Source organism: Perognathus longimembris, chromosome 16, assembly GCF_023159225.1.
Source record: "Perognathus longimembris pacificus isolate PPM17 chromosome 16, ASM2315922v1, whole genome shotgun sequence".
Taxonomy (NCBI): Eukaryota; Metazoa; Chordata; class Mammalia; order Rodentia; family Heteromyidae; genus Perognathus; species Perognathus longimembris.
Window position 1 is genome coordinate 57,401,241 of NC_063176.1, and position 27,541 is coordinate 57,428,781.

A 27,541-nucleotide genomic window follows, 5' to 3' on the forward strand; every position below is an offset into this window, starting at 1 on the left:
AAGCTCCAGGGCCCGACTGCGTGGGGTGCTGCACTGCCAGCGTGTCAACGCGGGTGTCTCGCTAGTGGACTGTGAGCGAAGTCAGCCCAGGGACCCGCTCACAGCGCGGCCTCGGCGGGCGCCGGCTCCTCCATAACCACTTGGGAGCTGGGGCTTTGGAACTGTGGGCTGGGAATCACGACAGCCACCGCTGGGCCCTGAGTTGACACTGCGACGAGCCCTGGGCACGTCGCTTGGTGGCCTGTGGCCTAGCGGAGGGAAAGGCTACCGCTTCCGGTTCCTGTGAGCTGCTCCCCATCTGGACGTTGGTGGGCACAGAGCAGAGCTAGCGGCCCCCTACCTTGCTAATCAAAACCTGGCCATTGTGCAAAGGTCCCCTGATTTATTGGGAGGCAACAGCCCCTCCTGGAGCCTGTGTCTTAACATTCCCATGAGGGCCGGGGCCAGCCCAGCCCCCATCCAACAGCCCGTCTGGCCGGGTCCCAGTCCACTGCAGAGTAGGTGTGTCGTAGGGAGCAGACCTGTGTCTCTAAAGCCCAAGCCCGGCTCAGTCTGGGCCTCGGGGTCCTAGGAGAGAGCCCAGGGCGGGGCGCGGGGCGCGAGTCCACGGAGTCCACGGCCGAGTCCAGCCCGAAGCCCCGGCCCGCTGGGCGGAGACCGCCGTCGGCCGGGAAGGCCCGGCGCCCGGCACGCGCCTGGCTCCTGCCGATCCCCACGCGGGCCGGGCTCCTCTGTGCGGCCCGGGCGCCGACGGCGCAGCTGCTGCTCCTGGCGGCGCGGGGCGGGCGTCACCTGGGCCCCGCGTAGCCGTACGGGTGCTGCAGCAGCAGGCTCTGGTGGCTGGGCAGCACGTGCGTGTGGTAGTGCTCCACCATGCTGCCCACGCTCGTGAACAGGACCTCGCCCTCCAGGTAGAACCTGGAGTCCTGTGGAGGCAGGAGAGGGCAGAGTCGGTGGGAGCCAGCGGGCGGGGCTGCCACAGTGGGCGTGTCTCCTCTCCCCCCCCCCCCCCAGGCCTTGTGTGGAGAAAGGGACAGTCAGCAGTCACAGTGGCGCTTTCCGTCGGGCCTGCTCCCGGTCACCTGCTCCTCCCCCACGTGCCCACGCCAGCCGCCACGGGGCGGTGGGGGGTAGTGCGGACCGCGGTCCATTGCCCACATCCCGTTAAGGAGTTTGGCCTGGCCCCTTGCCAAGTTCAGGACCAGGGACTCCCTGCTCCCTCGAGCGCGGCCGAGCCCTCACCTTCTCAAAGATTCGGTAGTTCCTCACTTTGTTAGAAGATTCATCCCACACAACCAGGACCTAGAGGAAGGGGAGTGCGGACAGGCAGGAGAGGCCGGTGAAGGACCGCAGGGGCTGGGAAGCGGGAGCCCCTCAGCTCCCACGAGGGGATGCAGGCAGGGCCAGCTGGCGTCCTGCCGTTCCCACTGCCCCCGCCCGAGGGCACAAGCTCCCCCTCGGCGCAGAGGCCCCGCCCCCGGGGAGGTGGCCTCAGGGACCCAGCTTGCAGGCGACAGCAGCTCCCAGACTAGGCGGAGCACTGCCACCCAGGCGGCTCACACACAGATTTCAGCGGAGGCCACGGAAGAGGCTGCGTGGGAAGGGATCTAGAAGCTGTGGGGTCCCGCGCCCACTGTTATCTGGGGAGTGTGGAAAACCAGAAGCCCTGGGGTCACCACGTGCCAGTCCCTACCTTCCCAGACTTTGTGGAGGAGTTGCGGATGCAGTAGAGCCCATCCTGGGGCTCTCCCCGGGGACTTGTGGCTTTGAACAACCTACAATAAAATAGCCGTGTTTACCTGACTCGCATGCCTGTAACTCCTCTGTCCTCCACTGTTATGATAATAATGATAGTGCCAGGACCGCACTCAGGCCACACGCCACTCTGGGTCTCAGGCTGGCTGTCCTGACGCCAGATGGGCCGGTGGGGAGCAGATGGCTGGACCACTGCTCTCGGGTTTCCGGATGCAATTAGGGCCACGTGCTCGGTCCAGCAACTGCCCAACACCAAGACAAGAGGGACAGAAAAGTGCAGGACCCAGCACCCCGACCCTACCAGTACAAGAGGACTTTATACCTTTCCACTTCACAGGATTCTGTAGTGTTGACAAACACGGAGCTGGGCAATGGCACCTGAGAGGACAAGAGTCGGCACCGAGGCCCGAGTGACCCTCTGCAGGCCACCGCTGCCCACCCGCTGCCAGGCCACCAGGCCACTCCCAATCAGCTCTAGACCTCGGGGGCTCCTGGCACGGGGTGGCCCGGAAGGGCCCCCTGGCCTGCGGCTCTCCCGCCACCCATCTGCCCACTGGCCGCCGGCGATCTGGCCCTCTCCTCCGCCTTGCCTTCTCATAGTCCTCGTCCGAGTCCTCTTCACCAGAGTTCGCATGTGAGGGTGGCCGGGGTTTTTCAAAGGAGAAACTCCTGAAACTCTGCCCGTCAGGGGGTGATCGCCTGGGTGGGGAAAAGCGGAGGAAGACAAGGTCACCTCGCCCCCTTGTCCCCTCCCCTTCCTCTGGGGCTCCGGCTCCGGTGACAGGCTCAGGACAGTGTTCAGGGGCCGGTGCTCACAGCGCTGGGGCGCAGGAGTCAAGCAGGAAGCCAGGGCTGCCACACTGGCATGGGAGACACCAGGCCCAGGTATTGTCCCATCATGGACAAACGTAGTAGACACCGCTGGGGCCCAAACTCTGCTGCTGCATGGCCAAGCCACGCTCCTTTGCAAAGGGGAGGGGGGCGGGGTGGACAGAAGCTGAGGCTGAACAATGCGCTCCACCCCCCAGGGACAACCAATGAGAGCCCTGCGCTGTCCCCTCCCCCAAGCCCCAGGGTGGGTATGGGCGAGGCTGGACCCGCGCTGGGCAGAATGACTGACAGCTCTCGGCTCCTCTGTGGCCCTTGTGAGACAGAAACACACGTGTTTCTCCAGCCGCTTCCCTGCCAGCAGCAGGCGGTTCCGGGATGCCACAAGGAGCCTGGAGAGGAGGTGCTGTAGCCAACATTTGGGGTACGCTAGTCAGTACCTGCCCCTCAAGGCATGAAGCCCACCTGGGGGGCCAGACCCTGTGGCCCCAGCCAGCAGTAAAGGAGAAAGTGCTTGGAGCAGCCTCGGGCCTGAGTCACAGACTCGTCCACGTCCCAGCCACTTCCCAGCCCCGAAGGGCACAGGTCGGCCTTGATAGCCCGGGGGGCAAGCCTAAGACGGGGCCTCGGAGGCGTGCGGCCGGCGATCACCACCCTCCCGTGCCACCCACGTCAGCGCAAGCAAGGACTTTCGTGCCCCGGGTGACCCTGGAGGCCCTCGGCCTGCTGAGCAGCAAGGGGCCCCGGGCCACACTGGCCGGGAACCCCGAAGCAGCCACTGGCTCCCGGCCCTCTGCTGACGGGACTCAAAAGAACAGGGCAGACATCAGCTGCGGCCCTGGGTCAGTCCAGGGCAGGGAGAGACTGTCCCGCCGAGGCAGGCCCGGTACCCGATGCTATGACACAGGCTGAGGATGCAGAGAGTCCTAGTCGACCGGGCGGTCGGAGAGGGGCCCCGGGGTGGGGAGGGGTGAGTAGGGCAGGGCACGGCGGCCAGACTCACTGAAGGTGGGGGAGCGGCGGCTTCTCGGGCCTGGGAAGCACGGCAGGCCCAGCTGCGGCCTCGGGCTTGGGCAACTTCAGCACGGGGGGCCGAGGGGCCACGGGGGGCACCCAGAGTCCAGGCTTGGCTGCTTCCCTCTGGGGGAGCTCTCCCACCATCTTCAGGAACTTGGGCTTGCTCGCAGGCACGGGTGGGGGGTCGGAGGTCGGCGGCCCCCGGGGAGACAGGTGGAAAGACTTGAGCTTGTCACAGTTCCAGGCGGTGGCGGCACTGGTGGCGGGGCCGGCCGCGTGGCCAGGGGTCTGGGGCTCCGGGCTGGGGCTGGCACCGTCGCGGAAGCAAGGGGGCTTGCGGGGGCCGGGCCCCAGGGGAGCGCCGCTCACGGGGGGGTCGCTCATCCGCCGGGAGGGAGCAGGAGGCACCCTGAGCGCGGGCCGCAGGCCCAGCGGGTCCCTCCTCGTGTCCTCGGGGGCCGGGCCAGCCTCGGGGAGGCCTCGCCTGGGAGGTGGGGGCGGCAGCAGGGGGCCTGGGCCCTTGGAGGTGAAGGAGTGGGCCCGGGGCAGGTCGGAGAAGGCTGGCTTCCTGGGTGTGGGCACCGGCGGGGGAGGGTAGGCCGGTGGGTGGGTCAGGGCATCTGCGGAGCGAAGAGAAGTCAGTGTCCCCTAGGGGAGGCCGGAGCCCCGGCACCCAACCCAGGATGCAGCGCGTCCGCGCCCTCGGCCTGCTCCCCGTCTGACCCCCTCTCTGGGCCCAGACCGCTCCTGCCACCTGGGGGGTCCCCTCCCCCCCAATTGCAGAGCACGCTGACCCCACCGCTCCCCCTACCCTCAGGCCTCGGGGGCTCCGGGGAGTCCGGCTCCAAGTACGAGTCGTCGTCGTCCTCGTGCTCGTAGTCTGTGGGTGGAGGACGGACGGTGAGCCGGAGGGGGGCCCGGCCACCCCCACCCCCCGCCCCCCGGGGAAGGTGGCCCAGCCACTGTGCCTCAGCACAATGGCCTGGGAGCAGAGGGCTCAGGAGACAGAGGGGCAGGGGCGGTGGCGGCACTTGAAACCAGAACCCAGGCCGCTGGTGGCCCAAGCTGGGAAGTCGCCGTCACCGTCAGAGGGCAGGCGAAGCCCCGCTCGGTGCGCCTCCCCGCCCCTCAGTGGCCAGGCAGGGGAGGGGCGGGCTCCCGCCACAGGCCGGGCCTCACCCTCGTTGTCCGTGGGGTACGGGGACAGGCTGATGTCTATAGGCCGCTCCACTGCACCGTAGAAGCTGTCGGTGTCTGAGCTGGAGTCACTGAAAGAGGGACGGGCGATGAGCACCGGATCCGGGAGGCCCCGGGCACTCGTGTAAAGACACGCGCACACACCGGACACGCCAGCAGACACACTCGCCCAAGTACAGATAACTTCACACACCAGACACACTTGGATTGACACGCCAACTAGAACACACCAAGATCACGTGTACTCAGGCGTGTGGACGCGGTTAGCACAGATGAGCACGTGCGCAGACATCCGCACACCAGCACAGATGCACGGTGACGCACACGCAGCCACCCGGGCAGCCACAGGACAGACAGGCGGGCCAGAAGTGCGAGGCCACCCTCCCTGCCGCCTGACAGAGGCACTCAGAACCCTAGCTACTCGGGAGGCTGAGGTCTGGGGATCTCGGTTCAAAGCCAGGTCAGGCACAAAAGTCTGTCAGATTCCTAACTCCAATGAACCCCTAGCAAACTGGACGTGGAGCCGGAAGGGGAGCTCAGGGACGGCGCCCCGGTGCGCGTCCCCCCCCCCCCCGGGACCTGGCTCCCTGACTGAGGAGAGGGAGTCGCGGGGCCTCCTTCAGAGCCCGGTGAGCGTGTGGGCCGCTCCTCCGGGCGACCCACTGCACTCTCACCCCTGAGATACAGACTGGGCACCGGTGGGCCCAGCGGCCAGGCTCTGCCAGCACTGGGCCCCCCACAGGGGAGGAAAGAAGCCCGAGCGGGCCTCCACCAGGAGCTGTGACAGAGCAGACGGACCGACGGAGACAGGCGTGCGCGCAGACGCACACCTACCCGAGCGGCCACCCTCCTCCACGCCCCAGCCCCCCGGAGCCGAGAGGCGCCCACGCAGCCAGCCCCCCACCCCTCGGCTCACCTGGTGTCCAGGGGCAGCTCCTTCTTCTCATGGAAGTGGCTGATCTCCCTGCGCAGCAAGCCCATCCAGCTCTGCGGGGCACAGTGGGCTTGAGGCCGCGGGGACAAGGGTGCCCACCCCCTACCCTCCCTCCTCTCCCCGCTGCCTCCCCCCCACCCCACCCCGGCGCTCGGTGACCAAGGTTGGGGAGGCCCCCCCAGCTGGGTCTAGCCCGGCCTCTGCGTCTCAGGCAGGGCACACAGCTGCCCCTCAGCTGGCGCAGGCCCCACCCCGACAGAACATTCTGGTTAGGGCGAAGGCAGCTGTCTCTGGGTGGCCACCACCCAGCTGCCCGTAACCCAGGCACCTCGCTGGGATGTCAGTCCACGGCCCGGAGCCGGCAGAGGCCGGAGTCTGAGCCCGGTGACCGCTGACAGCAGTCATGGCCCCGTGACACCTGATAGATCACCTTGCGCTCGTCCTCGGAGGAGGCGGAGAAGAACCATGTGCGGTGCTTCTTGCTGATGTGCACGATTTTGAAGGGGAAGACGTTGTTGCACGTGGTCTCCTCAACCGCCCGCATCACCCTGAGGGTGCAAGGCAGCGGTCACGCCGGGTGCGCGCTCACAGGCCCTAGCAAGGCCTCCCCACCCCACGTCCTGGGCCAGCTGGGCACCCGGCATCTTTTCAGTTCCCTCCAATGCTCCGGGAGGGGGCGTGGGTGCTTCCGAGAGCGGTCTGTGTGGGCACGGGCAGGGAACGGGCAGAGAGGTGCAGGGTTTCCTGGGTGAGCTGTGTGCAAGGCGAAGAGAGGCGACCTCGCCACCCTCCCTGCCCACCCATGCCAGGCCCCCAAGTGGGCCCGGGCCTGCCTCTGTGCCAACCGCAGGTGCACTCGGAGGAATGACTCATCTGCCCTAGGGGCTGTACCCAGCCAGAATTCAGGGCTTGCGCACAGATGCCTCCCTGGGGAAGAACCTTGCTGGCCAGCTCCTTAGGCAGGTACGCCTGCCCGGCCCATCAGAGGTCCTCCGCAGTGCCGAGGCCCAGCTGGCCTGCTGGGTCTGGACTGGGGTACAGCACATCCGTCACTCACGGGACCAGTGCACGCGCGGCTGGCGTGTATCTAGGGAAGGAGGACCCTTTGCTGCAGGAGATCCCAGAGCTCGGATCACACGGTGCCTGCCTGCCTGCCTGCCTGCCTGCCCTCAACCAGCGATTTCACCAATGATTTCCTGGGAGACCCTGGAGCCCAGAGCCTGGGCAGGGCCAGAGTAAGACAGAGCCTGGGCTGGCTGGGCCCCACGCACCAAGAAAGAGGACCTGGGAGGTGAAGGGGCAGGGCGGGGGGAAGAAGGGCTCAGAGCTCCCTAGGTGGGGGCTGAACGGGGACTCGGGAAGCACATTTCCTACGCCCCGGGGAAGTCCCAAGAAGAGCCTAGAAAGAACTTCACCACAGGTCCACGGCAGAAACCTGGGGGCAGAGCACGAAGGAAGGCCGGGCATGAGAGGCCACGTGCGGGAAAGGCAGAGGCGGGACACACCCATGCTGGAGAACCAGGGTTTCCGGAAGGCAGCCCAGCGGCATGGCGGCAGGAGGCAGGGTCTTCGCGGGGACACTCACCGGTTGTACCCACTGAGGGAGAAGGCGCCCTGCGGGGAGGCGGACGTGCTGCTCTTGAAGTAGTAGATGCAGCGCTTGTGGATGATCACGAATCGCAGGGGCCCTGCGGACAGCGTGGCAGGGGCTGGGGTGAGCCCCGGGGATGGGGAGGCAGACCCTGCCCCGGGGAGCCGCCTCCGGGGCCCTGGACAACTTGGCACCAGGCTTTCTGTCCCCGGGAACGGTGGGGTAGAAGAGCGGGACGCTGCGGGGACCTGCTGCCCCTCCCCAAAGGTCCGCTACCGAGCCCATACAGAGGAACTCGGGGGCGTCCTGCCGGCCCCAGGGTACCGTGCCCATGGCAGGCCTGGCCACGCGGAGAACACATGGATTTGGGGCAATGTGGGGCCACTGCAGGCCAAGGGAGGCCTTGTCGGGTTCTTTCAGGAGGCTCCCCCAACCCAGGCCGACGCGGCAAGGAAAACGGGGCTGAGATGCGCAGGGCTGGCTCATGTCAGCTCCCAGGGTGAGGCCCTCCCAGGTGGGCAGCCACGCTGCCCAGGCCTCGGGGCACGTCCGCTATGGCCTCACCTTGCAAACTCGAGTCCAGAGCCACACAGAACCCCGCAGGCCAGCCCCGGGCGTCTCAGCCAGGCGGCACGGGGCGAGGAGTCTCGGGAGCGGGCCGTGCATGTGGCATGAGCCAGGCCTGAGGGTCCCCTCCCCTCTTGCCGCTTTCCTGAAAGCTACCTCCAGAGGCCCGGCTGGCTCCTGACTTAGCACAGAGGTCCGTCCAGCGCACGTGACCGCTCACAGCTCAGGCAAGGCCTGCACCTGGGGCGCGCGCCCTCCCAGCCACCCCGCGCCTTCCAGCTTCGGCTGCCGGCTGAGGCTCCCACCGACAGCTGGTCAGCACTGTGTCCATCCTGTCTCTGCCTAGCTATACCAGCCTGGACCTTGCCGCTGTCCTGTGGGCTGGGAGACCGGCCTCCGGCCCCTGGGCGTGACAGCCACAGAGACGGAAGGGGAAATGTAGCAGGCCCACCACAAACGGAAACAGAGGTTTAGAGCTGATGCAAGCCAAGACGGCCCTGCAGAGTGCTAGAGAAGTGGGGCCAGGGCTAGCCTCTACCCCACGGTGGCCACTTTGTGCCCCCCCTAGCCCAGGGACTCACATTTGAGCAGCTGCAGCTGGGTGCCGCCCTTCTTGTGCAGATAGCCAGCCTTGGCCACCCCCCCAGGCATGGTCAGCAGGTTCTGAGCACCGATGGCCTTCATAGGGACAGGCCAGCGCATCTCCTCGGCCGCCATGAAGCTGCAATCAAAGAGGAAGGCACCGTTGAGCCTGGGGTGGGGTGCAGGGAACAGTTTGGCTGGGGACTCTCAGGGATAATGCCAAGGTCCAGGACACTTCATGAAGGATCAGGGCAGGAGAAGGTGAGGAAACCCATTTCTAGGCCTCAGGATGCGGCCCTTGGAGGACAAGACACCATGGGCCAGGCGCCGACTGGGCTCCTGATCCCCTCAGCCACGTGGCTGGCCCCCAGGATGCTAAGTGTCTCTTTGTCCTCACGGATTCACAGCAGGCCTGTGGCATAGTGGTAAGTGAGCCCAAGAAACCCCAGCCAAGTCTCAATGCCGGGCAAGCCCACGAGGAGGCCTGGAGGAGGGCTTCCTGAAGGTGGCCGGCCCGGGCACACACCCTTCCTTCCCATCAGCCCCAACCCTCGGTGCGGGATAAGGGGCACGGCTCCTAGGTAGCTGTCCTCTGTGGCTTCCGTCCACCTGGCTTTGGAGTCCCGAGGCCCGGCAGCAGGAGAGCAGAAAGCCAAGCGCGCCCAGCTCCTAGGGCCAACGATCTTTGTGGAGGGTCCCCAGGCTCCGCTGCTGGAGCGGCACAGCGGGAGGACGGAGTGGCCCAGGCAGGTCCATGGCTACCCTTGTGAAGTGGTCACGGGGACCACGGGGCAGGATTGCGGGCAGCCACGTCACGAGCCTGGGCCGTCGCTACCAGAGCCGGGCAGCACCCACAGGGCACTGTCCCTGGGGAGGAGGGCCTGGTGCCAGGCCTGTAGGCAGCCAGCCCCGGCGGGCGCCAGCTTCTTCCCTGGAGCCCAGCAGGCCCTCTCACACTTCTGCCCACACAAAGAGCCCCCCTTTCTCAGGACCCCAGAAGAGCCCCTTCTATGAGGCCCCCTGGGCCCCACACGATGCTGCCACGTCTGTGCCTCCTCCCGCCCCAGTAGAACTGGGTAGGAACAAGCCAGGGTCAGATCCAGAGATGGGGGGGGAGGAGGCAGGGGGAGGGATACCCAGCACTACAGCTCCGGCCCCCTGACCCCCCCGAGACACACATAAAGAAACCACTCTGACCGGGCCTGGGATCTGTCCAGAGCCAGCAGGAACCATGTGTGAGAACTGGGCTCAAGGCAGAAAGAAAGAGGCAAAGCTGCTCTCTCTGGGCGAGCGGCACTCAGTACTCCTGCACAAGTGCTGGGCTGAGTTAACAGCCCCAAGATGGAGGCGGCCCACTGGCCAGTCCTGGCCGGGAAGGTTCAACACCTGCCCAGCCCTTCCCAGTGGGGAGGGTCGGGGGAAGTCGCCCCCCAGGTGCCCGGGCCCAGGCCCAGGTTTGGAACAAAGACTGGGCCACACCCCTTGGGAGACAGGGAGAGTCTGGAGGGGGCAGGCTGGGCAGCAGGGCCGGGGCAGAGAGCGCCCATGCCCAGGACCACCACAGGGGCCAGAGAAAGACAGGGCCCCCACCGGCCTGCTGCCACCCTCCCCATCCCCGCCAGCCTGCAGCCCCCCCACGGGCCTGCTGCCACCCTCCCCACCGCCCCACGGCCTGAAACACCCTCTCCACCGGCCTGCAGGCGGTTCCCCCCCTCCCCCCCCCCCCCCCCCGCCGCCTACGCCCGCCTTTGTTCCCATGGACTGGAGGAGACTCGGGACCTGGGGTCCCGGGTCGCGGGGCTGAGCCGCGGGGTCTGAGGCCCGGAGGTCGGGGCCCAGGGCTGGGGGGTGCCAGGGTCGGTACTCACGGCGTCCAGGCGGCAGGCACGGCCGGCTTCCGGGGGGCGGCCAGCGCCCTCCTCCCCTGCGCGCAGCGACACGGCCCCGCGCCCGCCGCTTCGTCCCGGGTCCCGTCCCGCCAGCCCCGTCCCCGCCAGCCCCAGCTCCGGCCGCCGGCCGCCCCGAGCCCGCCATGCCCCGCCGCTCCGCCCGCCCGGCCAGCGGCCACCGCCCGCCCTCCGCCCGCCCGGCCCAGCGGCCACCGGCTCCGCCCCCACGGGCGGGGCGCCCGGCTCCTCACCTGCTCAGGGCCCGCCCCTCCGCGCCCCGCCCACCGGGCCCGCCCCTCCGCGCCCACCCTGCCCGCCCCTCCGCGCCCCGCCCACCGGACCCGCCCCTCCGCGCCCACCCTGCCCGCCCCTCCGCGCCCCGCCCACCGGGCCATCCCCTCCGCGCCCCGCCCACCCGGCGCGCCCCTCCGCGCCCCGCCCACCGGGCCATCCCCACGCCCCGCCCACCGGGCCATCCCCTCCGCGCCCCGCCCACCGGGCCCGCCCCTCCGCGCCCCGCCCACCGGGCCATCCCCTCCGCGCCCCGCCCACCGGGCCCGCCCCTCCGCGCCCCGCCCACCGGGCCACCCCCACGCCCCGCCCACCGGGCCCGCCCCTCCGCGCCCCGCCCACCTGGGTCCGCCCCTCCGCGCCCCGCCCACCGGGCCCGCCCCTCCGCGCCCCGCCCACCGGGCCCGCCCCTCCGCGCCCCGCCCACCGGCGCGCCCCTCCGCGCCCCGCTCCTTCGCTCCCACCGTGCCCGCCCCTCCGCGCCCCGCCCACCGCGCCCCCTCCGCGCCCCGCTCCTTCGCTCCCACCGTGCCCGCCCCTCCGCGCCCCGCCCACCGGGCCATCCCCTCCGCGCCCCGCCCACCGTGCCCGCCCCTCCGCGCCCCGCCCACCGGGCCATCCCCACGCCCCGCCCACCGGGGCCCCCCGCGCCCCGCCCACCGGGCCCGCCCCTCCGCGCCCCGCCCACCGACCTCGGGGTCCGCAGCCCGCAGTGCGGAAGCCACGGAGGGCGACCCCCGTCCAGGAGCCACGGGGAGCCCCTCCCAGGCCGGCCGGCGGGCGGGCGGGCGGGGCGGCGGAGGGCAGGCCATGGCACGGGAGCCCGGGCTCTGCGCCGGGCGGTCCCCGCTGTCCTCCGGAGCACCGAGCAAGCGCGCACACCAGCACCCCGGGGCTCAGCGGTCTCGGGCCGGGCCTCTGGGTCTCTCCCTCCTCCTGTCTTTCACCAGCCGCACTCCGCACCCCACCGCCCAACCCACCAAGCACCCACGGTGCCGGGCCTCCAAGCACCGCCCGCCAACTCCAGAAGACACCGAAGCCAAGACATCGGGGGCAGGGACAACCAAAGGCTGGGTAGAAACTAACCTGCGCGACCAAGCGTCAGTAATCGGACTCCAGAAACACTTCAAGGGTGGCTTCCTATTTAAAGTCATCGAATGCAAGGTACCATCTTGATAAAATAAGGACAAAACCACATGGTCATCTCGAGAGATGGAGGGAACGCATCTGACAAACTTCATGAGGACCAACCAGCAAGGATAGAAGGGCCTGGCTACGCCAAGCAGGGCGGCTCCGGCTGCAACCCTAGTTACAGGACGCAGTGAATGAGAGGATTGTGGTTCAAGCCCAGAGAGGGAAAATGACTCAACCAAAAGCACTTGCCTTTCCCTCTGACAGCCGTCTCTTAGAACTGTCCTTGCTGCCCACCTCTCTGAATCTTCACACACACACACACACACACACACACACACACACACACTGCAACTAGGAAAGGGATAACCTGTGACCTAGGTGCTGTTAACCCCCCCCTTACCCTAGCCCAAGCTCGCTCTCCCAGCCCACCTCCATCTCAGCACCAAGAGCCCCCTCTCCCATTCCCATCCTGCCCCGTGGTACCATTCGAACTACCCCTGCCCCTGCCCCTCTTCAGCCAGGCTGAAACATGGCTGCCCTTCTCAGCGTTTCAGTCGGGTCAAACCTGCTGGCCTGTGGAGCCCACCCTTCCGCTCCCGTCTTTATCCTTACTCCCAGCACTGAGGCGTTTCCTCAGCCCCTTCTCCACCGGCAGCCAGGGAACAGGATCCAGAGGACGGAGGGGAGGGAGGGGGGGCCTGGGGGAAGGTGCACTGGGGGCGAGGTGAGGGGTCACCCGCCCAGGCTGGAATGGGCACCCCGGGGGCAGGGGGACGCCGGGTCGTGGGTCTCGGGAAACTTCAGCACAGCTCACAGACTCCTGGTCCGCCTTCCGTGCACTGCCCTTGCCCCAAGGGCCTGGTGGCTACATTCCACCCTTTCACTTGGGGAACCAGGAGGGCTTCCGGTCAGCTCCCTGGGGAGCCTCGTCCCAGTCCTCTAGGCCAGGGCCGCCGAGTGCGAATCTCAACCACTTTCCATTCTCAAGTCCGCTCTTCAGAGTCCCCAACTCCCCAGAAACAACTGGGCTCTGGCCTCCTGGGGATCCACAGCCGGGCGAGTGGATCTGGACATGGCTGCAGAGCCCCAAGACCCTTCCAGAAGCCAGTGGCCACTTCGTTGCTCACACATGGGTGTGTATTTGCACAGGTGTGCTTACACGTGAGTGCACACACTAGGGAAGGCACACAGCCTCCAGGTCTGCCTGTCCCCCTTCCCACCGTCTCTCCAAGTTGACATTGGCTCAGGCAAGCCCGGGCCAGAGGCTACAGCGGCCCCCAGGCCCCGCTGCCCTCGCCTGCAAAGCCCACGAAGGAGCCCATGCAACCCAGCGGACACCCGTGGGAGCACCCCGATGTGTGCAGTGTGTGCACACGTGCAAGCCTGCAAGTGCGAGCAAGGGGGAGGGTGCCCAATGCTGTGGACATGGCCCTGGCTGTGGGGAGGAAGCGGGGCCTGTGTGACCACAGCGTCCGGAACTCACTTTATCTCCAGCCAGGCTGGCCCTGCGTGACGCCCCAGGGCGAGGGAGGGAGGGCGGGAGGGAGGGCCCAGTCCCAAGTGCACGCATACAGACACATGCTCTCCCCCTCATGTTCTCAAACACACGTGCACACTCACGGGTACTGTGTGCACACACACGAGCTCACTGACATGCACACTCACATACATCTATCCACATGTGCTCAGACGTGAACTCATGCACACATACTTTACACATGCATGCACATGCCTGTTCACACTCATGGGCATAGACTAATATACACCGCCATGTACATTCACGCATGTACGTGCACTCAGATATACGCCCACACTCACACACACGTAGGCAAATACACTTGCACACGCCCTCCACGGGCCACGAGTGGCCCCACATTGCAGGCCCCAGTCCCGCACGGGCCACTGCCAAGCTCCACCTGCCGGGGCCCATGTGAGCTAAGGGCATCGCCTGCCAGACCCGACGCTGAGGCCCTGCGCCCCTCGGGCCAGCCCACGCCCTGCCCCGCGCCCGCCCGGGCTTCACACCAGTCATGGACATCCCAGAGGAAGACACCAGGGGCGGCGATGCAGACCAAGCCCCGCCCGCCCCCAGTCCCCCCAGCAGCAAATGTCCAGGACTGTGGCGCCCCCCCGCCCCCCCCAGCAGCCCGGCCACCTCCACCCAGGTGGGCCATGGTGGCGGCATACACAGACCCAGCAGGTGCCGCCTTCGCTGCTGGCCTCACACCAGCCCAAATGTTCCCCTTTTAGTTTCCTTTCCCCTCCATCTTCTTCCCAGAATCCTTCTCTGTAAGAGAATCAAAACCAAGTTCCCCCGGCTCAGGGACCAGCCAGCCCGGATTCTCATGAGTGGCCGGAGGGCCAACCGCGCACCCGAGACCTCAGGGAGGCAGCCGGGGAGTCCGGAGTCATCTGTGCCAGGCCCCTGAACCCACGCACTCCTGTGCAGACCACAGGGATCTCACCCGGCTCCCGCTGCTCCCCGGCTACACACATGCACGCACACTGACACACACACACCACATGCAGCGCGTGTGGTGCAGGACCCCGCTCAAGACCGCCCTAGGCAGAACGCGGAGCGGGAAGGGCTCAGCGCACCGGCTCCTCCCCGGCAGGCGGCCCCCACCGCCCTGCCCGGCTGCCTCTGAGGGCAAACGCAGGCCCAGGACCCGTAAACTCCCCACTGCCGGCTCGGCTGGGACCGTGCCGGCACCGCCCCGAGCCCAGCCACCCCACGGACCTGATGTCACTGAGCCGACACATGGCTCTCCTCGTGTCCGGCGACGCGCTGGGGCCAGGGGGCCTGGGACTGAGGGAAGCCATGTAGCTCAGGCACTGCCGGGAGGGGCCGCGGCCTGCATGTCTGAGTCGGCGAGCCCAGGCCCCGCGACCGCGCTGCTCTGTCCCGCTGCCGCCGGGGCCCGGGGCCTCCACAGCTTCCTCCCTGCCGGAGAGGAAGCTGCTGCCCGCAGCTCCCTGGGCCGCCTCAAGGAGCAGGACTTCTGCTTTCTGGCCAGCACGGGCTCCAGGGGCGCCCCTGTCAGCACTGTTCCGCTGCGGGTTCTGACCCCCGCCTCGCCACTCCATTCCCCTCTGAGGCCAGAGGCCACGACGCGCCGGGCTCTGGGGCTCTCTGCGGGCCCGCCGTGGTCACCTCTGCACCCTTAGCCTGGTGCCAGCAAGCCACGAAGGCCCTCGCAGCCGTTGTGGGGCTCCCCCAGGGCTGTGCCTCTTGCTTGGGGGCCTCTGGGTTTCCAGTTGGCCCCCTCTCTGTGCTCTGACACCGAGGGAACAGCCGGTCCAGAGGGCAGACCGCCCCCCCGCGGGCCCCACGCCAGCTCCTCACATCGGGTTTGCTAGAAGGCCCTGGGAGACCTCAGTGGGAGAGAGCTCACCGCCCCCCCCCCAAGCCCTCCCCAAGCCCTTCCCGGGCTCTCCGACCCTCGGGCCTGGCCCTTCCCGGCAGCTGGGGAGCAAGGACTCCAACCAACCAAGCCACCGCGCCTGTGAGGAGCCGGCAGGACTCTGAGGAGGCGGCGGCTCGGCCCAGGGCCACCCTCAAAGCCGGACCTGAGGGTGGTAGAGGCCCCCGCCCCGCAAAGGGCCCACACTCAGTGCAAGAGAGGTGGAGGCGAGAGAGGGAAAGACACACACACACACGCACGCACGCACACCCGCGAGCACCGCTGTCATGCTGGGGCAGAGGCTCACGGGCGGGTCATGCTGACCCCCGCCACCCCAGCCACGGGGCTCCCGAGTCCTGGGCTGCTGTCTGCCCTCAGCTCTGGATCTCAGTCTCCCCAAAGGCTTTGCCCTTCATCTCCATGACCTTCAACCCGGTGCCGGTCACCATGGCGATGACGCACAGCCCCTCCCGAGGAGGGAGGGAGAAGTGCCCTTCCCCTGGGCCTCCCCACTCCCGGGAGGAGGGAGATGGGCTCTTCCTCTCGGTCTCCCCACACCCCCACTCCTGGACATGGCTTGGGGGCCCCACGTAGACACAGGGCAGCAGGGCGCTTGCCAGAGTGGTGGCAGCTAGACGGAGAGCCCAAAGGGGAAAGAACTTGGGGGGGGGGCGGCTCGGCCCGCCTGCTCAGGAATGAGGCAGGCGCCCAGCGTGGCGGGCCACGGGCTGGCCCTGCCCAGCCCCTCCCGCCTCTGTGCCCACAGCCCGGGAGGCCGAGCTCAGGGCGGGGCTGAGGCTTACTGGAACCGTCCGCCCCGCCCACGGCCGGGAGGGGGGTGGAGCCACTTCCCAGCACCCAGGGCCCCTGGCGCCCACCTGCAGGGGCTGCTCAAGACCGTGGGTGCCAAGGTGCCAAGGGAAACCTTCCAGCCCCCGAGGGTGCCGAGCCCACAGAAGGGTGGGGCACCCCCACTGGGGAAATCGCCAGCCCTCATAATAAGAAGTTTTGCACCAGCCCCACCGGTGGAGCCCGCGAGAAGCCCACGCGCCAGGCTTTCCCGGACAGGTGCTCCCTCCCGTCCGTCTCCCAGGAAGGGCTGAGAGGGCTCCCCAGCTCCGTCCTGGCCACGGCTGGCAGGCCTGCAGGCAGAGGTGTGGTGTCCAGCATGAACGTTGGCTCCCAGACGGTTCGTGGTGTCCTCGCCCCTGCAGCCGGAGCGCGGGACCTTATTGGGAGAAGGGGTCCTAGCAGATGTAAGGGTCCCATCCTGGATTGGCCCGGTGGGCCCTAAGCACCTGACAAATGTCCCTATAAAGCAACATCAGAAAAGGCCATATAAGCTGGGTGCCATGGATCACACCTATAATCCCGGCTGCTTAGGAGGTTGAGAACTGGGGACCGTGGTTCAAAGCCAACCCAGGCAGAAAAGTCTGCGAGACTCTTATCTCCAATGAGCCACCAAAAAGCCAAAGTGGAGGTGTGGCTCAAGGGGTAGAGTGCTGGGCTTGAACAACAACCAAAAAAAGCTCAGGGATAATGCACAGGTCCCCGGGGTCAATCACACTCACATGCACACACACACACACGCGCACACGCACACACTGGAGACATGCTGACCACAGGCATCAGCCAGGGTCCCCAGTAGATGTGGTATGTTGGGGCGCAGAGGGTCTGGGGGGCTTGCAAGGCCACCTAGGCAGAGGACAGAGGTTCCAGTCACCCAGCGTCAGGGACAAAGGCAATTAAGAGGTTCGGAAGGAGGCTGGGGCGTCCAGGGCCGCCCCCGCTGAGGCACAGGGTGGGATTTGAGGCCTGGGACACTCCGTCCCCAGAGGAAAGTCTCAATGCCCACACTCCCGGTGCCCCCCACCCCCGGACTTTCCTCTCTCAGCCTGGCCTGAGTGGCTGTGGCACCCGAGGGGGTGAGGCTGGGGGAGCGGGTGGGGGGGGTAGGGCGATCAGCCGTCCCCTCCCCCCCGCAGAGCTCTGTCTGGCAGACGCTGCCGCAGCGACGGGATGAGGGGTTGGACGTGGCCGGGGCGGGGGGCGCTGGGGCTGAGGGGCGGCGCGCAGGGCGGGCAGGCTGGCGCGGTGCCTCCCTTGGGCCTCAGCCAGCAGAGGCGGCTCAGGATTCACACTTCAGTTCATCACCAACACCGCCAAGGCCCCCCACCTCGAGAGCAAGCTCCAGAGCGCGCTGAGTGTGGGCAGGGTCCACCCCAGGCCCCGGCGGCTGCCCGTCCTGAGCCCCAGGGGCACGCCGCCCCGCCCCGGGAGCCGGGCATGTCAGTGAGGAGAGGCCCAGGGGCTCCTCGCCAGGCCACCGTGGGGACGGCCCCCGGTCACCCCGCCTTCCCGCCACCGCTGGTGGCTCTAAACCGCACCCCCCACCCCAAGGCTGGAGCCCCACCAGCCGTGCCAGGCTCCTTCCTTCCCCTGTGCCTCTGCCCTCCCCTGCCCAGACCCCGCCCGGGCCCCCGGTGTCAGCTCTGGGGGGCAGGGACCGCAGTGGGGCCGGCCCTGTGCCCCGGCCCCGTGCCCGTGAGGCAGCCCCCAGGTCTGCCCGGGCACAGGTCCTGCGGCCACGCAGCCTCGCCCCGCAGCGCGGCCAGTGGGGGGGCAGGGGGGGCTCGCCACCCGGGATCCCAGCTGCCCAGGAGGCTGAGACCCGAGGGTCGAGGGTCACACCTGGCCCCGGAAGAAAAGTCCGTGAGACTCTCACCACCCATTCACCAGCAAAAAGCCAGAGGTGGCGGTGCGGCTCAAGCGGAAGAGCACCGGCTTTAAGCCACCAGAAGCCACGCGAGGGAATCCGAGTGCAACCCAGTGCCGGCACAAAAGGGAGAGCAAAACATACTATGCCCTCACCCCAGGCACGGCCCCTGGTTCATCCCGGGGACCCTCTATGTACCTGGGGGGCCCAGCACCCAGGGCACAAGCCCCCGGCCTCCCCAGGTGGCCGCGCTGACAAAGCGAGGGTGGCCCTCGCCGAGACTCCTGTCACCCCCGGCCGGAGCAGGGCGGGGGGGGGGGGGGCAGAGGAGGGGAAAGGAGGGGGAGGGGAAAGGAGGGGGGGTCCACCACGGCGTGGCGCATGCGGCACGGGGCGGATCAGAGCCCTGGACGTCCCCAGTGCAGCCCCCCGCCCACCCCGGGGCTCCGCGCAGCCCCCCCAGCCCCAACCCGGGGCTCCGCCCAGCCCCCCGCCCACCCCGGGGCTCCGCCCAGCCCCCCGCCACCACCCCGGGGCTCCGCCCAGCCCCCCCCACCCCCACCCCGGGGCTCCGCCCAGCCCCCCCGCCCACCCCGGAGCTCCGCCCAGCCCCCACACCCCCACCCCGGGGCTCCGCCCAGCCCCCCCGCCCACCCCGGAGCTCCGCCCAGCCCCCACACCCCCACCCCGGGGCTCCGCCCAGCCCACCCCGGGGCTCCGCCCAGCGCCCCGCCCACCCCCGGGGCTCCGCCCAGCCCCCCGCCCACCCCCGGGGCTCCGCCCAGCCCCCACACCCCCACCCCGGGGCTCCGCCCAGCCCACCCCGGGGCTCCGCCCAGCGCCCCGCCCACCCCCGGGGCTCCACCCAGCCCCCCGCCCACCCCGGGGCTCCGCCCAGCCCCCCCACCCCAACCCCAGGGCTCCGCCCAGGCCCCCGCCCACCCCGGGGCTCCGCCCAGGCCCCGCCCACCCCGGGGCTCCGCCCAGCCCCCCCGCCCACACACCGGGGCTCCGCCCAGCCCCCCCACCCCAACCCCGGGGCTCCGCCCAGCCCCCCGCCCACCCTGGAGCTCCGCCCAGCCCATCCACCCACCCCGGGGCTCCGCCCAGCCCCCCCGCCCACCCCGGGGCTCCGCCCAGCCCACCCCGGGGCTCCGCCCAGCCCCCCCACCCCCACCCCGGGGCTCCGCCCAGCCCCCCCCCCCACCCCCACCCCGGGGCTCCGCCCAGCCCCCCCACCCCAACCCCGGGGCTCCGCCCAGCCCCCCCGCCCACCCCGGGGCTCCGCCCAGCCCCCCGCCCACCCCGGGGCTCCGCCCAGCCCCCCGCCCACCCCGGGGCTCCGCCCAGCCCCCCCACCCACCCCGGGGCTCCGCCCAGCCCACCCCGGGGCTCCGCCCAGCGCCCCGCCCCCCCCGGGGCTCCGCCCAGCCCCCCGCCCCCCCCGGGGCTCCGCCCAGCCCCCCCACCCCAACCCCGGGGCTCCGCCCAGCGCCCGCCCACCCCGGGGCTCCGCCCAGCCCCCCCAGCCCCAACCCGGGGCTCCGCCCAGCCCCCCCACCCCCACCCCGGAGCTCCGCCCAGCCCCCCGCCCCCACCCCGGGGCTCCGCCCAGCCCCCCCACCCCCACCCCGGGGCTCCGCCCAGCCCCCCCCGCCCACCCCGGGGCTCCGCCCAGCCCCCCGCCCACCCCGGGGCTCCGCCCAGCCCCCCGCCCACCCCGGGGCTCCGCCCAGCACGCCTATGGGGCCATCATCCACTCGCAGGGGCCCCTGGAATCCCATCCACGTGGAAACTCCCCTTCCGGGGCCCGCGCCACCACCGGCCACCACGGCGGCACGAGGGCGCTCGGCTGGCCCGAAGGCGAAGGGACTTCCTGCCAGGCCTGAGGGGCGGAGAGCACAGGAGGCAGAGGTCTGGGGCTCTCCTCCAACCTCAGTTTCCCCCTCGGTGGCTAGGGAGGTTCCAGGAGCTATCAGGCCCAACGGGGGGGGGGGGACTCCACACTCTACGGGGACCTGAGTGCCCCTGACAGCAGGCCAGGCCCCTTCCGTCCCCACGGTTACCCTGATCCCCAAGTCCTGGTACTGGGGCAGAGGGAGGCGGCCACAGCACTGCCACCTCCAGGCCAACACCGCGCCCTGCACTCGGGGTGACTCCCGTCCCCCCGCATCTGGGGTTCCCAGTCCAGAAGGAAGCAGCCACCAGGCTCACAGCCATGTGACTTCCGTTCAGTGTCCTGGGAGAACGCCACCGAGGGACTCAGCCCGGCGAGGGGGCCACACGGGGCATGAGACAGCTCGTACAAAGGCCCTGGGGCGGGGGCGCTCACACACACACGCACGAGGGGCTCTGGGAGCGCAGGAAACGGCCCGCACACAGAGAAGGCCTCAGACCCGCGGGGACCAGGCCTGGCTCCGCCTCCGCTGTGCTGCTCCCCGCGGGACACCGGGTCACTTCACAGCTCTCCGGGACTCAGCCACGGGTGCCGGGGTCACGGGGTGGGGCACCCCCGCCTCCTGCACACCCCAGCACCGGCGTGGGGGACACACCACAGGCCATGCTGCGGCCCAGGGACGGGGAGGGGGCTCCTTGCGGGAGGCGAGGGCTGAGGCAGGGCTCACCTCCGCGCACCGGGCGGGCTGGGCTGCACCAGCCCTCCCCACGGCAGCCACCCAGGACATGGCCCACCTGTGCTGTCGTCTGCGCCTCCCACTTGGGCATTTTGGGCACCGCGGCGCCCCCCCCCCCCGCCACAGGAAGCCACGAGGCCCCTCCCTGAGCATGCGTTGGGTCCGGCTCTTTACGCAGACACAGGATGAAGGCAGGCCCAGGGTCAGCAGGCCTGACCCCAATCTCAGGCCCTCCATCTACTTCTGGGGGTGCCTGGATCTCCTCACCGGAACCCTAGGGCCCCACCTGTCCTGCAGAGCCCGTGCCCACCCTGCCACGGGCCGTAAACCCCACACCCCCTGGCCCCACGGTTCACGCTGAGGTCTTTTGTCTTCATCACATTGGCGTCCAGTCTCCTAACGTTGGTATTGTTTTGGTGGGTCGTGGGGCTTGAACTCTGGGCCTGGGCGCTGTCGCTGAGCTCTTCAGCTCAAGGCTGGCGCTCTACCACTTGAGCCACAGCTCCAGCCACTTCCGGTTTTCTGGTGGTTCATTGGAGATGAGAGTCTCACGGCCTTTCCTGCCCCGGCTGGCTTTGAACCACCATCCTCAGAGCTAAGATCTTGCACATGCTGAGCAAATGCCCCACACTGAGCTGCACCCACAGCCTCTTTCTTTCCTAGGTGCTATTTTAACATTTTTACTGGGGACACAGGTCTCGCTATGTGGCACAGGCTCGCCCCAGCCTCCCGCAATCCTCAGACCCCCCCGCCCGTCGCTGACGACAGCACCCCCAGCCCAGTGACTCCTGGGTGTGTTTAGGTTTTGTCTCTGGTTGCCTCCTGCCTGCGGCTGGTTTCCCGCTGTGGTTACCCACAGGCCACCGGACAGGGCACAGGTGACAGGCCAGCCCCTCTGCCCAGCCTCCGGACGCCCTGCTCAGGTCAGAGAAGCCAGCTGAGGCCTTCCCCCAGACAGGAGGGAGGAAGGGAGGGGGAGAGGCCCGCGGGGAGTCCGGGAGGCCCAGGAAGAGGTGCGGGAAGGGGGTGAGGCCAGACCCCAGGATGAGGAAAGGAGAGCAGCCTGGGAACCCCGGGATTGCCCAGGCCTGGGGAGGCCTTGATGACTCATGCCCACCCCCTGGCCCTGGCCTGGCCCCCCAGGGCGCCTGCCGGCACCCCGCACACAGCGCCATTGTTCCCAGGCCCAGCCACGGGGTCTGGCTGGGAGCCCAGGCGCCCCCGAAAGCACCCTCCCCTCCCCTCCCTGCCCAGCCCCCCCAATGCACCCTCCCCTCCCCGCCCAGCCCCCAATGCACCCTCCCCTCCCCTCCCTGCCCAGCCCCCAATGCATCCTCCCCTCCCCTCCCTGCCCAGCCCCCCACCCCCAATGCACCCTCCCTGCCAGCCCCCCAGCCCCCCAATGCATCCTCCCCTCCCCTCCCTGCCCACCCCCCCCGCCCCCCATCACCACAGGCTCTGCCTCCACGGCGGCTCCCCAGGACCCCGGGGGCCCCTCAGTGAGCAAAAAGAGGGACCGTGGGCATGGGGAGGGCCCAGAGGAGGTCCTTTCCCACCCTGCCCTCTCCCCCTGGCAGCTTCCGGTCAGGAGAGGCCCCGCTCCAGCTGCTGGGCTTCTCTCTGACTTGCTGGGGAAAGGGGAAGCCTGGCCTCGGAGCCCTGCCCGCCCGCGGCCGCCCTCCCGGTCCTGCCCGCCCCCACATCCCACCCAGGAGCCCCCAGGGCCGGGACGAGGCCCTCCGCCCCTCACGCCTTGGGGGGCGAGTTCTAGAGGCCCCCAGACAAGATGTCCCACAGGCGCTGGCCCCGCACCCGGGGTGGGGGAGAGGGGGGCCGGCCCTCGCTCGGGTCAGGACCCCCAGCAGTGCTGCCCCTCACGGGGGTCACTGGAGGGACGAGGAGGAGCGGGCAGGCAGGCACTCGTGAGGAGCACGGCCCGCGGGGGGGGGGGTGTGTAGGATGAAGTTGCAAGGAAACGGGGGCACCGGGCAGCTGGCCGCGGGCAGAGGCGACCCGAGCGCCGTCAGCCCTGGGGAGCAGAGGCCTGGACGGCCGGGCACGACACGGGGGCCACCGGAGCCACCGCCGCCACTGCGGATCGCACACCCAGCCCCGTCACGCGCCCCGCCGCGCGCGCACCACGCCCGCCGCGCACACGGAGCACCGCCGCACGCCTGCCGCGCACACCACGCCCGCCGCGCACACGGAGCACCGCCGCACGCCCGCCGCGCACACGGAGCACCGCCGCTCGCCCGCCGCGCACACGGAGCACCGCCGCTCGCCCGCCGCGCACACGGAGCACCGCCGCACGCCTGCCGCGCACACGGAGCACCGCCGCACGCCTGCCGCGCACACGGAGCACCGCCGCACGCCTGCCGCGCACACCACGCCCGCCGCGCACACGGAGCACCGCCGCTCGCCCGCCGCGCACACGGAGCACCGCCGCACGCCTGCCGCGCACACGGAGCACCGCCGCACGCCTGCCGCGCACACGGAGCACCGCCGCACGCCTGCCGCGCACACGGAGCACCGCCGCTCGCCTGCCGCGCGCACGGAGGCAGGCACTCTTGCCACTAGGCCATATCCCCAGCCCCCCCGGGCGGCCGCCTTTGTCTAGGGTAAAGAACCGCTCTGAGGCCCGGGGCCTGGCCCCGCAGAGGGGCTCCCACACACGTGCCCTTTATGGAGAGAGGTCACCAGGGCCCCACAGGCAGAGGCCTGGCCACCCAAAGTCCCAGGCCCAGTCAGGCCCCAAGTGCACGGTGGGCACTGCCCCATGGCTAGGGGGTAAAGCCCAGGCCCCGGACGGGGGGGGGGGGGAGGGGAGGGAGCCCTGGCCCCTCCCACCTGGTTAGTGGCAACCGGGAGGGCGGGGCTCTGGGCGGCCCACACCTGGCTCGGGGTGGTGGGAGGGGCCGCAGGGGCACAGCCCCCAGACGGCGATGACACACTGGGTGACAACACTTGATGGAGAAACTCTGGAAAACGGAGCCACTGACCACACCAGGGGCCACGGTGGGGGTCCCTGGTGCGGGCCCCGGGACGTGAGCGGTCTCTCGAGGCCCAGGTGCCCACGAGGGCTCCTCCACCTCCGCACTGGATTGTGCGGGCGACCCCCTCGGTCGGGTAGGGGGAGCCTGGGCCCCAGAAGCCGGCCCAGGCTGGCCCACTCCCAGTGGCTGGGAGTGAGAGCCCACCGGAGGCCGTGGCGGTGAACACAGCCCGCCCGGCCTCTGCAGGCTCCAGCAGGCAGAAACCCCCGCGCCCCGCCCGCCCACAGCCTGGGGCAGGCATGCTTGGCACCGGCCGCCCCACCCCAGCTCGGCTCAGTGGGTACGCAGTCAACATCTGACTCACCAGGAAGCAGAGGGAACTTCTTGGAATTAGAGTCTGGCCACAGGGAGCCCACTGACCTCCCAGCCACTGGCCCAGGGGACCGAGCCCACGGTCCTCCCAGTTGGCAGGGCTCGTTCAGGCATGCCTGGAACCCCCCAGAACCATCCCATGTGGGCTGCAGGGCAGCCAGCTCTGCACCCCCAGAGGCAGGCCACTCCGGGGGCCTTGGGGCTGGAATGCCTGGGGAGAAGGAAAGAGGTGGGTGGGGAGACCGGGTGCCCACCGTGAGGTCCCCTGCTGCCCTTCTGACTCATGAGCACCGCCCTTGGGCTTCATGGGCGCCGGGCCCCTGTACTATAGGGGGGCCTGGGGTTGGGGACTGCCACCCCCCGGCTCACCAGTAGCCTGGCAGACTCAGGAAGGAGGCAGCTGCCTTACTCTGGCACGGGCAATGAAGTGACAAGGAAGGTGAGGGGGAGCTGGGAACCCTCCCCACCCCCTCTCCCAGACCCTGGACACCCCAAATAGGGCCACTAGGGACCGCTGGGGAAGAGAGACTCCTGGGGCTGAAGGCCCTTTCCTCAGAACCCAGGCTCCTCTTTGCCTTCACCACACCTGGCACTCGCGGGCCACCGATCACCCAGACGGCCACTTTCCCTGCCGGCCTCTGGCTCTGCTCCTCCCCACCGGTGTGTCCATCTGCCAGCTCAGAGAGTCCTTCGGAATGCGAAGCGCCCTTTTTCCTGCGCCCTCTGTCTGTCTCTCGCTGGTCCAGGGCTTGAACTCAGGGTGTAAGCACTGTCCCTGAGCCTCTTTGTGCTGGAGGTTTGAGTGTGGGGCACCGACACCTGGCACGGAGTGCACCTTCCTGGCTCCCAGGCAGTCCACCCACTGCCCCTCTGCCCTGGTGCCAGTCAGACCACCTCGGTTTGATCATCTCTGCACATGCCCAGGGCCCCCAGCCAGCCAGCTAGCGAGGAGGGCAGAGGCCGCCTCGGGCACTGGGCCTTGCTGTGCCCTCTGTAGACCTTTGAGAACACACAGAGAACCCCCAGGGTTCCCCCACCAGCCACTCTCAGTGGGCCCAGGAAACCCATTTGGGCAGGAACCTGGACAACTGCCCTTTGCCCCTGGCCTCTCCAGGCCGGGCCCTGCCCTCACTGCATCCCCAAGCAGAGGCGGCCCAGATGGCCCTGTCTGGCCGGGAGACTCAGCTGTCCTGAGGCCCAGCACCGAGGGCCCCAGCGGCTGCGCTCCACACACATGCAGCACACATGGATCACCCGAGGCAGAAGGTGGCTTGCCGCCCTCATTTTGCAGATGGGCGCCTGAGGCTCCACACAGGGAGATTCCTGCCAGGACCATGCCCCTACGAGGTGGTGACAACGGCATTTGAACCCAGGACCCCAACCTAGGTTTACGTTCTTCCTCTGGCCCCCCGCTGTAAACTAAGGCTGGGCATTTCAACCCTCTCGGCCTGCAAGTGCGTGAGCATCTGTGTGGGGGTGTCGGGTGGGGGGGGGCTGACTCAGCACCGCTTCCTCTGTCCATGTGGACAGGAAAGGGCAAGGCGGGCCTGGAGCACACCCTCCTTCCTCCTCTCCCTGACCTTCTCACGCTAGTCTCCTGTGGGCTCTTCCCCGGCTCCGCCAGCCTGGGGGATGCCTCCGAAAGGCCAGGCTCCTGTCTGCAGGGACAGAACCACCTGTCTGTCCCGGTCAGCCCTTGGGGTCTGCTCCTCAGCCAGGGCCAGGGAACCGGCAGGCAGCCAGGCGGGGAAGGACAGCGGAGTTACATTTGGACTGCCCTGGTCCTGCTAGGAGTGGAGCACTGGCTCTGCCTTCCCCCTGGGCTTCCTGGTCCCTTCCAGGGGAAGGGTTGGAGGCAGTGGAGCCCAGTCCCTCCTCTGCTCCAGCAGAGCAGAGCCGGAGAGGACGGCGCTTACCCAGGTGACCCAGGGTCGGCACTGGGCCGGCTCAACCCCGGCCATCCGCCCCAGCCCAGGACTTGGCCCTTAGCTCACCTCCTTCACCATCACCCTCACCTTCGTCATGGTAACCAGCACTCCCACCAGAGCAGAGGCTCGTCCCGCACGGGAGACCGGGCACCCCCGGAGGCGCGGGGACTCCAGGCCCCATCACCCCCGGGGCTCGGGGGTCCCCCAAGTGCGGTGAACTAGACCGCCAGTCGCTCACACTCGAGCTCCCGGCCGCCCAGGGAAAGGAAGCTCGGGTTTCGGGGGACAGGGCGAGCCCCCAGTGAGCCTCTGGGGGGCCCCTCCGCGGGGCACGCAGCGGGCAGGGCCGCCCCCCGGCGCCCAGGGCGCGACACGCTCCGGGGAACCCAGCCCGGCCAGAGCGCGCCAAGGAGTCCCGCGCTTACCGTGCCTCACCCGCCCGGGCTCGCCCCGCAGCGGCCCCGCGTCCCGCCGGCAGCTGCCCGCCTCGATCCGCGACGCGGAGCCCCGCCCACGCGGTGCAGACCCCGCCCGCGGAGCCCCGCCCACACGACGCAGACCCCGCCCACACGACGCAGACCCCGCCCGCGGGACGCGGAGCCCCGCCCACGCGACGCAGACCCCGCCCACGCGGTGCAGACCCCGCCCGCGGGACGCGGAGCCCCGCCCACGCGACGCAGACCCCGCCCACGCGGTGCAGACCCCGCCCACGCGGTGCAGACCCCGCCCGCGGGACGCGGAGCCCCGCCCACACGACGCAGACCCCGCCCGCGGGACGCGGAGCCCCGCCCACGCGATGCAGACCCCGCCCACGGGACCCGGAGCCCCGCACTTACAACGCCTGCCGCGCCCGGCCCCGCCCCCTGGGTGCGTCACCGCGCCCCGCCCCCTGGCGCCCCCGAGCGGAGGGCCTTCCTCGCGCCCCCACTCGGCGACCCGGAGCCACGGCGGCTCCCGGGGCCAGGGCCGCCCGTGCCGTGCGGCGCCTCCCCTCCACGAAAGCCGCGTCCTCGCCTTCGCTCGCCGCCGTCCCGCGGGGGCAGCTGGCTCACACCCGGACTGAGCCCTGAAGCCCGGAGCTCGGAGTCAGCGCGGCAGGCAGGCTGGGGAGAGCCGGCACCCACCACGGCCCAGAGGCTGCGGGGGAGCGTGCGCCGGAGAACCGGCCCACTCCAGGACACCTGGGCGCCTGTGGGCCCCGCGTTCCGCTCCCCGCGAGCAGGCGCCGCTCCCCGGGCACGCTGGAGGGGCGGGCCCAGCTCGGCAGGCTCCTGGGAGCGCCCGCGGAGCGCGGCCCGTGCCCAGACGCCCCTTCCCGCCTGCCCCCACCCACTCCAGCCCTGGGGCTGCCCGGCCTCCGAGCCACACTTACCTGCCAGTGTGAGAGCTGAAGCCGGCCTTCTGGGGGACGGCGGGGCCAAGCTGGCCCCCACACACTGGCAGGGCTGTTCGGGCCCCAGCGCCCCCTCGGAAGGTGGAGAAAGGAGGGGCTGGGCCAGAGCTGGGCCCTGCTCCAAGGCTAGTTCACCCCCCCAAACCTCCCTCCCTCCCGCCCCCAGTGGGCCTGGCACCCCAGCCCAGCTTGGCTGCTAGTTTGGGTCCGTCCGACCTCACTAGGGAACGGTTTAAACGCCCCAGCCCTGCGAGTGGCGGGCCGGCCCACGCACACACGGCTGCTCTATTTTTAGACCCAAACGCGCCCGCGCTCAG

The 27,541-nt window shown here is 69.7% G+C and overlaps 1 protein-coding gene across 3 annotated transcripts; it reads right to left on the reverse strand.

Annotated features, from left to right (window-relative positions):
• Positions 1–26,315, reverse strand: Sh3bp2 (SH3 domain binding protein 2). 3 transcript variants are annotated; one of them, XM_048364369.1, is made up of 13 exons: positions 26,267–26,315; positions 8,471–8,610; positions 7,317–7,419; positions 6,162–6,279; positions 5,714–5,784; positions 4,780–4,868; positions 4,412–4,480; positions 3,587–4,220; positions 2,346–2,454; positions 2,078–2,133; positions 1,694–1,775; positions 1,243–1,302; positions 1–926 (listed from the first exon to the last, which is right to left on the reverse strand). In XM_048364369.1, exons 2-13 carry the CDS (start codon positions 8,604–8,606, stop codon positions 789–791), a joined length of 1,665 nt encoding a protein of 554 aa, XP_048220326.1. In that variant the 5' UTR covers positions 8,607–8,610; positions 26,267–26,315; the 3' UTR covers positions 1–788. The 3 variants fall into 3 exon arrangements, with proteins under 3 accessions (XP_048220326.1, XP_048220327.1, XP_048220328.1); XM_048364370.1 differs by having other exon boundaries at positions 26,257–26,289; XM_048364371.1 differs by lacking the exon at positions 26,267–26,315 and adding an exon at positions 10,340–10,410.
• Positions 26,316–27,541: the final 1,226 nt, after the last annotated feature.

What these genes read in the sequence shown, in the direction of transcription:
- Sh3bp2 (XM_048364369.1), bottom strand. Translation starts at nt 8,606, where the DNA reads ATGGCGGCCGAGGAGATGCGCTGGCCTGTCCCTATGAAGGCCATCGGT. An exon ending in CCTCCGAGGACGAGCGCAAG is followed by an intron (nt 5,785 to 6,161) that starts GTGATCTATCAG and finishes TGTGCCCCGCAG; the next exon opens with AGCTGGATGGGCTTGCTGCG. An exon ending in ACTACCGAATCTTTGAGAAG is followed by an intron (nt 927 to 1,242) that starts GTGAGGGCTCGG and finishes CTGCCTCCACAG; the next exon opens with GACTCCAGGTTCTACCTGGA.